The 12,615-nt window shown below is 48.7% G+C and overlaps 1 protein-coding gene and 1 pseudogene across 3 annotated transcripts in view; one reads left to right on the forward strand and one right to left on the reverse strand.

Moving 5' to 3' along the window:
* Sytl3 (synaptotagmin like 3) overlaps window positions 1-12,615 on the forward strand; it is a 63,087-nt gene that overhangs the window by 36,670 nt on the left and 13,802 nt on the right. For all 3 annotated transcript variants that reach the window (XM_050136042.1, XM_050136043.1, XM_050136044.1), the window contains 5 exons: window positions 391-442; window positions 1,553-1,622; window positions 3,438-3,516; window positions 6,551-6,675; window positions 9,517-9,651. In XM_050136042.1, coding sequence (XP_049991999.1) covers window positions 391-442; window positions 1,553-1,622; window positions 3,438-3,516; window positions 6,551-6,675; window positions 9,517-9,651 — 461 coding nt within the window. The remainder of the gene's footprint in view (window positions 1-390; window positions 443-1,552; window positions 1,623-3,437; window positions 3,517-6,550; window positions 6,676-9,516; window positions 9,652-12,615) is intronic.
* On the reverse strand, window positions 3,658-4,383 carry LOC126497593 (GTP-binding nuclear protein Ran-like; annotated as a pseudogene).

The following is a 12,615-nucleotide window of genomic DNA, read 5'->3' on the forward strand; positions in this document are numbered from 1 at the left end:
GTCCTCTAGAAGATGAATCAGTGCTCCTAACTGCTGAGCCATTTCTTCAGCCCTATGTTGATTAATGGTGTGTGTGTGTGTGCGCACGCATGTATTCATGCACACACATGAATGTGCCAGGCGCGTGTGTACTGATCAGAGAACGACTTGGAGGAGTCATCTCTCTTTGCACCCTGTGGATTTTGGGGATGAAGCTCACCTTGTGGGTTTGGTGGCCTTTGCCTGCTGAGCCACTTCACCCATCTTTTGCAACCCGACTTTGAGCATTTCTGTCACCCCCCTCCCCCAAAAAAGGATCTCTCTTTAATACCAAGAAGTGATATTAGAATAATCTTAGTCACCTACAGCGTGTTCTCAGCCCTGACTGCCCTTGGCTTGTTTCTCCTCCAGGTAAACACGAGACGGCTGGGGCGAAGCTCCTGCAATCTTATCAGAGGCTGAGGTGAGTGCCTGGGACAGCGGAGCTCAGAGGACGTCCTGAAAGAGCTCATGAGGCCAGACCTCCAGAGGTCACTGCTTGGGAACACGACTTTTCAAAAAATTCAAAAGTTCTTGGAAAAGATTGAGATGAGCTTTCAGATTTATGAGGAATCTTCTAGCAATCCTATTTTTACACAGTGTTTCCCCCTCAGCTTCTCCTGCTATGCTATAAAAAATGAAATATCATTTTTGATGGTGCATCTGAGACCTTCTAAACCAAACAGTTGTGTTTATTTCCCTTCCTTTGGTATCTTCCTGGGTGCCGGGAATCTCCCTAATATATCTGTGGGGGGAAAATACCTGTTGCCCATGACCGGTGCTCTGAGAGGCGGTGACCTCTTTGCACAGGATTCTGAATCCCTGCAGCCTTGAACCGGCAGGAGTCACACTGCCTGTCCTGCTGAGGTTAGTGAGCTGCACCGAGAATTCCCACGGGCGCTGACTTTTGTTGGCTCATGATAAAATTTATCTGGTCTCAAAACTTAGAACCTCCCCTTCCTTCCCTATACAGTGTCTTGCCATGTAGCCTCGTGGTCTGGTCATGGCTATGTAGCCCAGGCTGGCCATGAAGTTCTGGCGATCTTCTTACCTCAGCCTGCCCAGCACTGGGTTTACAGGCTGTGACCACACCAGCTTCTTTATTTTTCCAGTCCCCATTGGTTCTTTTAGCTCATACTTCCAGTTTTTCTCAAAGTATGTTTAATTTTTTGTTTGGTTCCCCCCCCCCCTTTGCATTTTGGCCCTTCTGCTGGTGTGGTTTGTACTAAGGATATAGAGTCCAGATAGGATTCCACATATGAAGCATAGGTCCAGGAGCAGCTCAGTGTGGGAGTCAGGGTCCCCTAGTGGCTTCAGAATGTGACGAGCTATGAAACCTTTATGTCCCTCTGAGACACCAGCACACAGCACCTGCTCAGAAAAGCAGGGCCAAGCTGTGCTGCTGGGCCATTTTCTTTAAAAGAAAATTAGACCCAGACAAAGCTAAGCACCCAAACAGTAAACTCACACATTTGAATACATGTGAACTAGTAACTCACGTAGTTCTAAGGCATTATTGTCTTTCTGTTGGCAGCAAAATCTCTGTGGTACCTCCGACGCCACCACCGCTGAGCGAGAGCCAATGCAGTGGCAGCCCTGGCAGGGTAACTTGTCTGTTGGAGGGTCCCTGGGTGGGAGCAGGGAAGGGAAGCCAGGGAAGGATGCTGGAGAACTGGGCCAGCGGACCTGACTTACCTGGAACTGGAGCCGAAAAGTGCTTTCTTTTTCATTCTATTGCCAGGGACCATCTGCAATCTCAGCTGGCTCCTTCTGCTCGTGCCCTGAGACATCTTGTCCTGGCTCTTGTCACAGCTTCCATCCCCGCCTCTGTAGTGTGCCTTTAAGTGTGTGTGGATCTGACATGTGTACACAGCAGGTTGTGGGTGTGTGTGTAAGTGGTGTGCCTGTGGGGGATGAATCAGTGTTTGCTGGCTCTAGGGGGGCCAGAACCAGTTCTGTCCAAAGAATTTAGCTGTGGGATCTCAGTTACTTGGTTCTCCACCTGAGAAGTGGAAATAACTCTGTCTCCCATGCAGGATGTGTCTGTGTGTGCTTGGAACCTGGAGTGCCAGGGAATTGTATGGTTACCTGCATCAATCTGCGCATTAGAGGGAGCAGTTATGTCTTACGTGGGATAATACACATGACCATTTGAGCGATGGAAACATGTTTGATGTTTTCCAAGTTCACAGACACCTTGGGGATTGTGTTCTGAGGACATAATTTTGGGTGAATGGATGGGCAGATAGATGGGTAGGTGGGTAGGTGGGCAGGTGGGCAGGTGGGCAGGTGGGCAGGTGGGCAGGTGGGCAGATGGGCAGATGGGTAGATGGATAGGTGGGTAGGTGGATGAGTGGGTAGATGGGTAGATGGATAGGTGGACAGGAGGGTAGGTGGGCAGGAGGGCAGGTGGGCAGGAGGGCAGGTGGGCAGGAGGGCAGGTGGGCAGGTAGGTAGGTAGGTAGGTGGGCTGGGTAGATAGTTGTATGGGTTGATGGAAGTGGGTGGACAAAAGCATAGTCACTGAATGGGTAGATGAATAAGTGGTTTCTGGATGGATGCATGCATGCATGGAAGCATAGATGATGGATGCATGCATGGATTGTTGAGTAGGTGAGTGGATGGGTACATAGACTGTTGAGGCAGGTGGATAGACAAGTGGATGGATGGGTGTGTTGACAGACATTGGACACATGGATATATAAATGGATGAATGGATGGATAGATAGATGGGTAGACAGATGAGTGGTTGGGTACATATAGGTAGGTGGATAAAGAATGGATGGATAGGTAGATAGATGAGTGGATAGGTACATACAGGTAGGTGGATAAAGAATGGATAGGTAGATGAGTGGATAGGTACATACAGGTAGGTGGATAAAGAATAGATGGATAGGTAGATAGATGGGTAGACAGTAAGTGGGTAGGTGGATGGATGAGACCTGAATAAAGTTACTGTTTTCCCTTTTCTATGATCCATTTTGGGAGACAGTACTCTGTCCCTAGGCTAGTCACCTTACCCCTTATGGTACCCTCAACCCCCATGTCACCCGCATTCTCTACCTTCTACATAGGATTTGTGTAGGGCTAGGAAAAGAAGGTCAAACAAGCAGTAATTTGCTCTGAGCCAATGAAATGTCAGTCATTATATCTAAGAGGTAGTTGTTGTCTTGTGAACTACCTGTTGATAACGCTCCATCCTTTAATGAGGCTGCAAAACACAGAGGAAGATGGCTAAGTGCCAGGGATGCCTACTTCCTGGGGGCTGTGCCCTGTCCCCTCCAAACATGCACACTTGTACCCCCACCTGCACCCCTTCCCACCCCTTCCTCCTTGTAGTGTTGGGGGCTAGTAGCCTGGAGATGGTGGGGCAAACACAGGTGGTGGCCTAACAGCTCATTGTCCTGCGTCTGTTTTAGTTACAGGAACTCGGTCACTTCAGAGGATTTAATAAGTCCGTGGAAAACTTGTTTCTGTCTGTCACCACCCAGATGAGAAGTAAGTGATACTCAGGATGTGTTCTACCCAGCCCTGTGCAGGTCAGCCCTGTGCAGGTCAGCCCAGGCAGCCTCAGGTGGGAAAACCGTGGGTCAGTGGATCAGCCTCTGGCTCCTTGAGGAGAGCAGGCGCCATTTCGGTCTATTGGCCTCGCTCTGACTCCTGCTTGTCTTGCCCAAACCTGCCCAGCTCAGCAGCACAAAGGATTCCAGAGGAATGAAAACAAAACACAAAATACCTAGCAAAATCCAAAACCTTGGCTTTTCTGGCTTTGCAAGCCCAGTATCTTCCACATGTCCATTCTTCTTCCTGGTGAATTTCAATGCAGGCATGGCCACAAACTGCAGTGAGCTTTCTGGCAAGTCAGAGGAGACACTTTTCAAAGTCGTAGTTCCTTTTGGCAGAAATGTCATAATGAAGATTTTAATTTTGGTGGAAGATAATAGATTTTGCCTTCACTTTTGTGTCCTTAATATCCAATTTGTTACTACACAACACGATGGGGATGTTTTCACACACACACACACACACACACACACACACACACACACCAGGTTTCTATGCCAGTTAGGCACATTCTTATAACTCACTCTTGACGACATATAAAACATTATAATGGCACACTGGATGGGCTTGGATGTGGTAGCCATCAGGCAGGCCCCCGAACCACTCCTGGCTGGCTGTGTCCCACACGTTGAGCCTGATGGGTCGTCTGTTGGCAGGAAAGACCAGCAGGTGCACCTCCATGCCCAGGGTGGCTACGGACTGCTTCTCGAACTCGCCAGTCGAGTGGCACTTCCTGGTGCTGCCGTCGCCCACCAGGACGAGCTTGCCCTGGACCTGCTGCTCTCCTTGGACAGCCGTCATGGCAATCCTTCCAGAAGGGTCTCCACTCTCTTTGTCTTCATTTACCGCCCACTTTCTGCAGTTGCCTGTGGTGGTCTCATTGTTGTTATTGCTTCCAAGCCAACTACAACTGGATTTAAATTAGTCATCTTGTATTCCACACAAGCCCCACCACACAGACAGCTGAGATGAAAGCCCAGCTCTTCCCATCAGCAGTGGGCTGTCTTGGGTCTCTTTCAGGAGGAGGAAATAGTTGACTTTCATGGGCCTGTTTGCCCCTCTGAGGATATCAGCCTGGCTGTGACAGCGGTCTGTTCTCTGCAGAGCTGGTGCTAGTCCCATGACAGTTTTCTAAATCAGACCCCTCCCCAGGTCCACGTGACTAACTTTCTATCACTCCAGAAACACAGCTCTCATTCCAAAGGAAATAAGAGGCAATTTGTTCTGCAGACAAAGATGCGCGGCTCAGGTTACCCCAAATCCCACAATGAAATGCAGTAAAGGTCTCATGGCAACTTTGTGGTACCAATACAAGGAAAGTCACCAATCAAGAGCACGTTTCAAATTCACTGGTGGAAACATCAGCAGAGCTGGATTATGGCAAAGTGAGGAAGTTTCTGTTAGAGGCCTCGGATGTTACCTGATGACATCTGAGCCTTTGGGTTGAACTTGTGGCCCAGGATGCTAAAGCCGGTTTGGAACCACAAGATTTGAGAATGCTGCCCCAGAGTGGCACCCTCTGTCTGCCAGTGTGGTCCAAAGCACCTAGGAGAAAGATTCCAGTTCTTTATGAGCCCCCTTAGCAGACAGACAGGGGGTTGGGTTGACTTACTTGGGAGCCAACTGTGTTTCTTTCTGCCCACCCGCCACCAATCCTACTGATGTAGAGAGATACTTGTCAGAACCCCAAATTTCTCAGGTTCTTCTCAACTTGAAGCCATGATCTTGAAATGGGCCAAACAGGCACAGCCCCAAAGTAGTGTGAGCAGGCAGATGACAGATGCTGCCTACCAATGGCCAGACTTGAGAGTCTTTTGTGCCCTTAGCATCCAGGTTGCTGCAGGTGGCTGTCATCGATCTCCCCCATATGCTGGTCTTTTCCAGTTGCTGATGCACCCCAGGATACTTATGGATGGTAGACTTGAGAATGCTGGGTGGTGTAGCTCTCAAAGAAGAGTGGCTAGGAAGCGAGACTGACTCGGGAAGCAGGTCAGGAATCCATGTCAAGGAAAGGAGACCTCCCAGGCTCTCCCTGGACAGTGCGGATGGCAGGCAGCCACCAGGCAATGGTAGCATGGGATCATCCCGATGAGGTTTCCGTGTGTGGACCAGCGGACAGAGGGATGCTGCCACACACGATGCTCAGGAGTTCCCAGGGGACAGTGACAAGGAACACAGCTGGAGTGAGTGACATCCTAGATTCCAGAGAATTGTACAGTTGGTAGATGGTCTCACAAGTAACTTTAGTATTCGTAATCTATCTTGGCAATCTGAATATTGTGTCTAATGAAGTGCAGAGTTAATGTCACCTGTTAATGTGGCTAAGGAAACATTTTAGAATAGCATAAGTAATTCAAATTATATCTCTAGAGCGTGAAGTATGGGTGGGGAGCTCTGGGAAGGGGATCTGGATTTGAGGAAGAATCTGGATGGAATACAGAGCCTTCACTTGCGTGGGGTTCCCTCCTTACACTTTGTTCATTGTCAATTTAATGTGTGTCCCAAGCGTGTCCCTCATCCAGCATAGCCCACGGAAGCCAAAAGGTTGGGCACTGGTGTGCTGAGAAATCCCAAGTGTGAGTACTCTTTCTAGCCTCAGGCCGTCTCTAATCTTCCCCCTTTCTGTAGTCACAGGAGAAAGTATTCAGTCAACAGTCTGTGTCAGGACAGGTGGTTGACCATATGATGGCCTGGGAGCAGGGAAGCTGGGCCAGAGTTTCCCTCGGAACCCCACCTTCACAGTGGCTGCCCACAGAGGCATGTGGCCAGCATGGACCTTCGAAAGGGCTAGTCTTTCCTCTTCCTGTCTCTGGCACACAGTCACACCCAGTGCCCTTTGTTCTACCGTGGACTTATCCCCGTTGCTTAGTCATTTTTTCTTAGTCATCTTTTCTTGTCTGCCTGTCCCCCAGGATCTGTACATCTTGGCAAAATTTCCTGCTCCCAACTGTCACCCCTTGTCTTCTAGAGCTTTCCAAGTCCCAGAATGACATGACTTCCGAGAAGCATCTTCTCGCTATGGATCCCAGGCAGTGTGTGGTCCACACGGAGAGGCGGAGCCAGTCTGACACAGCCGTCAATGTCAGTTCCAGGGTATGCACTGACCTGCTGGGCCTCTGCGCCTAGTGTCCTCTTCATGTCCTCTTTTCTGGCTTATTGTCCTCTGCATTTGCTTTTCTTTGATAGAAAACTTCAATCGGCCAAGAGAACCTAAGTAGGTATAATCTGAATTCAGGCACACCTGACGAAAGGAAGCAAGAGTTTAAGGTCCAAGCCAGATGCACTAGCCCGTGCCTGCATCCCCAATTATTTGGGAAGTTGAGGCAGGAGGTTTGTCTGAATCAAGGGATTATAACCAATCTGAGCAACAATGTGAGACTCCCCTGAAAAAGAAAAGAATAATGATGATTCAAGATCACCATGGAGAATGAATCAGGTCAGGACAGACTTTTACCCAATCCCAAGCTCCTAAGGCTGCTTCTCTCTGGTTTCAGTGCCAACCAAAAGCAGGCCTCATCTGTAGGGCTGACCTGCCATTTTCTGGGGTCTACAAGTCTCTTCTCATGGGGAGGCCTTCTGACTTCCATTCAAGGCAAAGAACCTTTGGTTGGGCTCGGCCTCTGGTGGAAAGTGGACACACAAACTCTGCAGGGAGTGAGGGAGCAGGAGCACAGCTCCTCCCCTGGGGTCTAAAGCGAGAGAGCTCACTGGGAAAGGAGAGTGGTTAGGGAGGCCATCGCAATGCCCTCTACTGAATGGAGGTGCACTGAACTCCAGATAATGCTGACTTTGGAGCCAAATACTTGGGTTCCAATCCAGCCCAGGTGACCTGGCAGGCAGGTGCCAGCACCTGTTGTTTCCAGTCTAACTGTGGGCTCTGTAGGACCCGTGTCCCTCTTCTATGCCTGTGAGTCCATCCTTGATGTCCCCAGACAGTCCTTTTTGTAATGGTGGAGAACTTAACCTTCTAGAACTTGCTCTAGAGCAGAGATTCTCAAGTCGTGGGTCCTGAGGCAACCTTTGTCTCCAAAAAGTATTTACATTGCCATTCTTAACAGTAGCAAAATTATAGTTATGCAGTAACAATGAAAATAATTTTATGGTTGGGAGTCACTACAACTTGAGGAACTGTATTAAAGGGTTTCAGCATTAGGAAGGTTGAGAACCACTATCCATCTAACAAACTGGGGATTAAATGTAGCCCTGTTTTACACTGAGAGACATATGAAGACACATCACTGACCTCACTGGTTATGAGATGCACAGACTCCCACATCCCTGTGGCCTCACTGGGTATGAGATGTGGAGTCTCTGATACCTTTCTGCTGAGCTTTGGGTGAAAACAGTTACTGATGCTGATGGTTTTCCAATGACACGTGTCTCAAATATTTGTGATGTACTCAGCCACAGGGATTTAAAATTCTCAAGTGCAAACATGTCTGCTCACAGTGGCTCCCAGGAGCCAACCTCTTCAAGTGTACAGATGGGGGCTAACATTAGGTCCATGGGCAGATGGGGGGCTAGCACAGGGTCCACAGGCAGATGGGGTCTAGCACATGGTCCACAGGCAGGTGGGGGCTAGCACAGGGTCCACGGGTAGGTGGGGGCTAGCACAGGGTTTATGGGCAGGTGGGGGCTAGCACAAGGTCCTCTTTTAAAGTCCTTTGTTCCGGGAAGACGGCACCATAGTTGCCCACCTAATCACAGAATAGACTCACTCTCATGACCACGGTCAAAGACCTGATCTTGATTCAGAGGCCGACCAACCAGCAGCTCACATCTAGGGAATAATGGCACCAGGAGTAGAGCCTACCCTCAGATATTGCTCATTTCTAGGCTGCTTCATTTCCGCCCTGAGGACTAGGGAAGGTCTGAAGGAGGAGGCTTCAAGAAAGGGAACTCCAGATGGCACACTTGCCAGACCAGACGAAGCTAGTCCGACGGTGGCACTGACTGAACGCAGTCCTCATGCCGGGCACTGTCCTCTGAGAGAGACCATGTTGCTCTTCATCTTTAGAGCAGTTCTGTAGGATTTGTCTCCATTAAAGATAAGGACTTGGGGGTAGAGAGATGCCAGAGGACAATGTGGTCAGAAGGAGGAGGCCAAATCTACTTGAAGTGCCAGCCCCTCCCCTAGCTCCTGCCATGGGAGGTGCTCTTTTCTCACTTGTTTGAAATGTGCCCCCTGCAGGGCATCTCAAGTTCCCCCAGGCCTCATTGTTGGCATTCTGAATGTTGATGTCACATGGCATCCTTGGCATGCCCCTCTCCTGCTGCCTGAGTCCTTGGTTCAGAGCCTCCCAGGCAGTCCCAGCCCAGAGGATGTCTGAGTTGTGAGAATTGAGGAATCCAAGCAAGGAAGTACAGAGAGGCTGTGGCTCCATCGTCCTGGCCTCAGTCTCCACTGCACAGGCTCCCTTGCAGCGTGGTGCTGCTGGGAACCTAGTTTATTGTATTTTACTTCAGCTGATTTGAACTGACTCCACCCCCATGTGGTTAGTGGCTATTGAGGAATACTGCTGTAACATGATAGAAGAAATACTAATTATTACCAAAAAGGAATAAATACAATCTAAAGACTTATTTTTTTCTTTTTATGGGCATGTTAGAAGTAAAAATTTTTTCAGTATGAATACTATATTTCATGTGATTTCATGACATGATCATTATTAAAGCCAGAATTTAAACGTTTTTTAACACTTTCTATAACTCATAGGAGCCCACCTGTCCATGTTGGCAATGGTCCCTAACGATTCTGCTTTAGGGTCCTGCTGGTGTGTTGGGTGTGCGCATTGATCCAAACACAATTGTGTCTTCCTACGTAGTGGTCAGAAGTTTGTGTGTGAGAAGCATCACTTTGCAGATGCTGGCTGAGCTTGCTGGCCTCTTTGGTCATGTGGAACAGTGGGCTATGTTTGTTTTTACCCTCTCCAGAAGGTCAGCTCACCTGATATTCTGAAAGCATTCCACCAAGAAGATCCCAAGCAACCTCCCAGTCCTGTCTTGAAGCAAGGCACTCTCCCGTCCAGTCCAACACACAGCGCTGTCTTCTCTGGAGGCCTGAGACATGTGAGTCTTGTCCCAATACTCTTGTAAGAGGTGTGGTTCTCAAGCCACCAGGGACTAGAGATGGAGCTCGGCAGTAGAGTACAGGCAGAGCATGCACACGGCCCAACTCTGTTGAATCCCCAGCACCAGAAAAGAGAAACCAATCAGACATCATCCAACTGGCCTGGTAGGTAAGGCATGGTGCATTAAATGAGAATGACCCCCATAGGCTCATATATTTGAGTGCTTGGTCCTCGGTTGGTAGAACTGTTTGGGAAGGATTTGGAGGAGTGGCCTTGTGGGAGGAGGTACATCACCAGTGGCAGGCTTTCTTCAAAAGCTCCTGTCATCCCCAGTTAGCTCTTTCTCTGCTTCATGCTTGTGGATCAGGTGTAAACTCTCAGCTACTGTTCCAGCACCATGCCTGCCTGCTGCAATGTCCCCCACTAATGGTTAAGGACTCACCCTCTAAAACTGTAAGCCCCCAGTAAACTTTCTACCATATGCTGCCTTGGTCATGGTGATTGCAATAGAAGAGTAACTAAGACCCAAGGGAAAGAATAGACTATGGTCATCAGCTGATCATTAGAATGCAATTCCCAAGTCCTCGGAGCAATGTCTGACACTCAAGCCATCCTTGGTAAACACTCACCTGATGGTGGGTCAGTCCCCAGCACAGCCACCATGCTCTGAGAACCTGAGCCAATGGCTTCTCATCTCCTGTGACTGTATGTTGGCCACTGTTAGTCCATTTCACAATTGAGCAACCTGAGAGTTCAGGGGTAGGTGGTTTACTAGAGTCCTGCAGGGGTTGTAGAACTTGGGGTCAACTAACCCAGGGACCACAGAATAGCAGCTATGACCCACAGGCTTGTTGCACTCTGGTATGAACTGGTTTTTCTTACCCACACCATTCTTGCTTCTCTCTTGGCTCTAAACTCAGTAGGCCACTCCATTCTCATTCCATCTAATTTTTTGTTTTTTTGTTTTTTTGAGACAGGATTTCTCTGTGTAACAGCCCTAGCTGCTGTCCTGGAACTAGCTGTGTAGCCCAGGGTGGCCTTGAACTCACAGAGATCCACCAGCCTCTGCTTCTAAGTGCTGGGATTAAAGGCCTGGGCCACCATTGCCCGACTCCTAATTTTTTTTTTTTTTTGTGGCGTATTCTCTTCAAAGTTATGATGGTGAGATTAGATTGTTCTTAATTGTAATGTCTTCTTTTAAACCGAAGCAATATCTGTCTATGGGATTCAAACTTCTACAAGGCAAATAACCACTGTTATTTCGTGTCCAGATATGTGGCCTACCCTTCCTGGAAAAATTCACAACCCTTAGAAACCAGGAGTTGGCTAGAAAAAGCCTGCAAAATCTCTGCTTACACATAGAGACGGGGAGTAAATAGAGACAATCATCTAACCTCCCAAGTAGTGGAATCAGGGCAAAACTGAAGCAAAATCCTATTTTGGGACGATGTTAATAACGTCTAAAAATGCAAGGCAAGGGCCCAGAGCGGCAGGCATCTGAAAACCACATGGCAAATGGAAATTGTTGCAGCTTCCCTGGAGACACATGCGCATATTCAAATGCCTGGAGGTGTCTGCCTCTGCCACGAGCCTTGTGCATGCTAAACACAGCCCTTACCGCTGAGCCACACTCCTGCCCCTGCAGGTTCTCTCGAATAATCCAACGGATGGGAAGTATTTCTAAAGCCTGTCCTAAATGTTGCCCCACACGCGTGAATGTCCAGGGCAGCGCTGTTTATAATTGTTTCAATGTTGGAAGTTTGGCAGCAACCAGACAGAGAACAAGCTGTGGTTCATGGACACACGAAATGCTTTTAACTGTGTGGACACCAGAATAAGGCACACTGTTTGGGAGGGGAGTTGATATTACTAATGAAACCATAAAGAAAAATTAAGTTGATGAGCAAGCGGCTTTGAAGCAGCTGGTACTCAGGAAGGGTGGGGACTAACTAAAGGAGGGGCTATAGGGCGTCTCAGAGATCCTGGTGAGTGTGTGTGTGTGTGTGTGTGTGTGCATGTGCATGTGCTCATGCTTGTGAACAGAGGCGTGTGTGTCATATGCGTGTGTCAGAATACCCTCAGGTGTTATCCTCATTACCCAAGCTACACTGTTTGAGACAGGGTCTCTTGTTTCCACTGCCTATGCTTGGCTAGCTGGCCTGGTGGCTCCCAGGGATCCTCCTGTCTCTGCCTGTAGGGTCACTGAGATTACAGATGTGTTACTGCACCCAGCTTTATGTGGGCGGTAGGGTTACCGACTCAGGTCCTCACGCTCGCTCATAGCAGCAGCAGAGCCATTGCCCTCCCAGCCCAGTGTTGTTTTTCTTAGCACGCGAATGGGGAGAGATGAGATCATTGCAGTTATTTTTTTTTAACTACTCTTGTGCATTACATGTGATGTTTAAATGCTGCATACACTTCACAGCCAAGAAGACAAGAACAAAGGAAGGGGTTCACCCAGCTTGCAAAGGGCCCTCGAAGGTGCAGAGTTTACAACAGACACACACACTTTGGGCGCTTCCCATAGACCGGGTTCTAAGCCTCTGTGTTTTGTAACTGTCTGAGCTGTGACAGCCTTATAAAAGAGATTCGGGTTTTACAAATGAGGAAACTGAGGAAAATTGCGGGAGACCACACAGCTAGCAGGGCTCAGGCCAGAACAAAAGACTGCCTATCACTGACTAACCTGTGTAATATTTTTCCCTGTGTTCTTGGCTAACAGAATGTATCACTTTTGAAAACCCATAGCTGTCATTTTCCTAGTTTTTCTACCTTTGTGACATAGACAGGCCCAGGACTCAGCTTGAGGTGATAGTAGATGACCTCTGACCTTCAGGGGGTCTCTGGCCACTGATGGGTGTATGGTCTTTGCTTTGCCCTGAGTTGGCCTTTCGAAGGCAGACAGAACCAGCGACTCCAACAGGAGTCAGATCTGGATTATACTTTGGGGCCAGAACCTTTT

The sequence above is a fragment of the Alexandromys fortis genome, unplaced genomic scaffold (assembly GCF_014885135.2).
Source record: "Alexandromys fortis isolate MF-2015 unplaced genomic scaffold, M_Fortis_MF-2015_v1.1 scaffold_23, whole genome shotgun sequence".
NCBI lineage: Eukaryota > Metazoa > Chordata > Mammalia > Rodentia > Cricetidae > Alexandromys > Alexandromys fortis.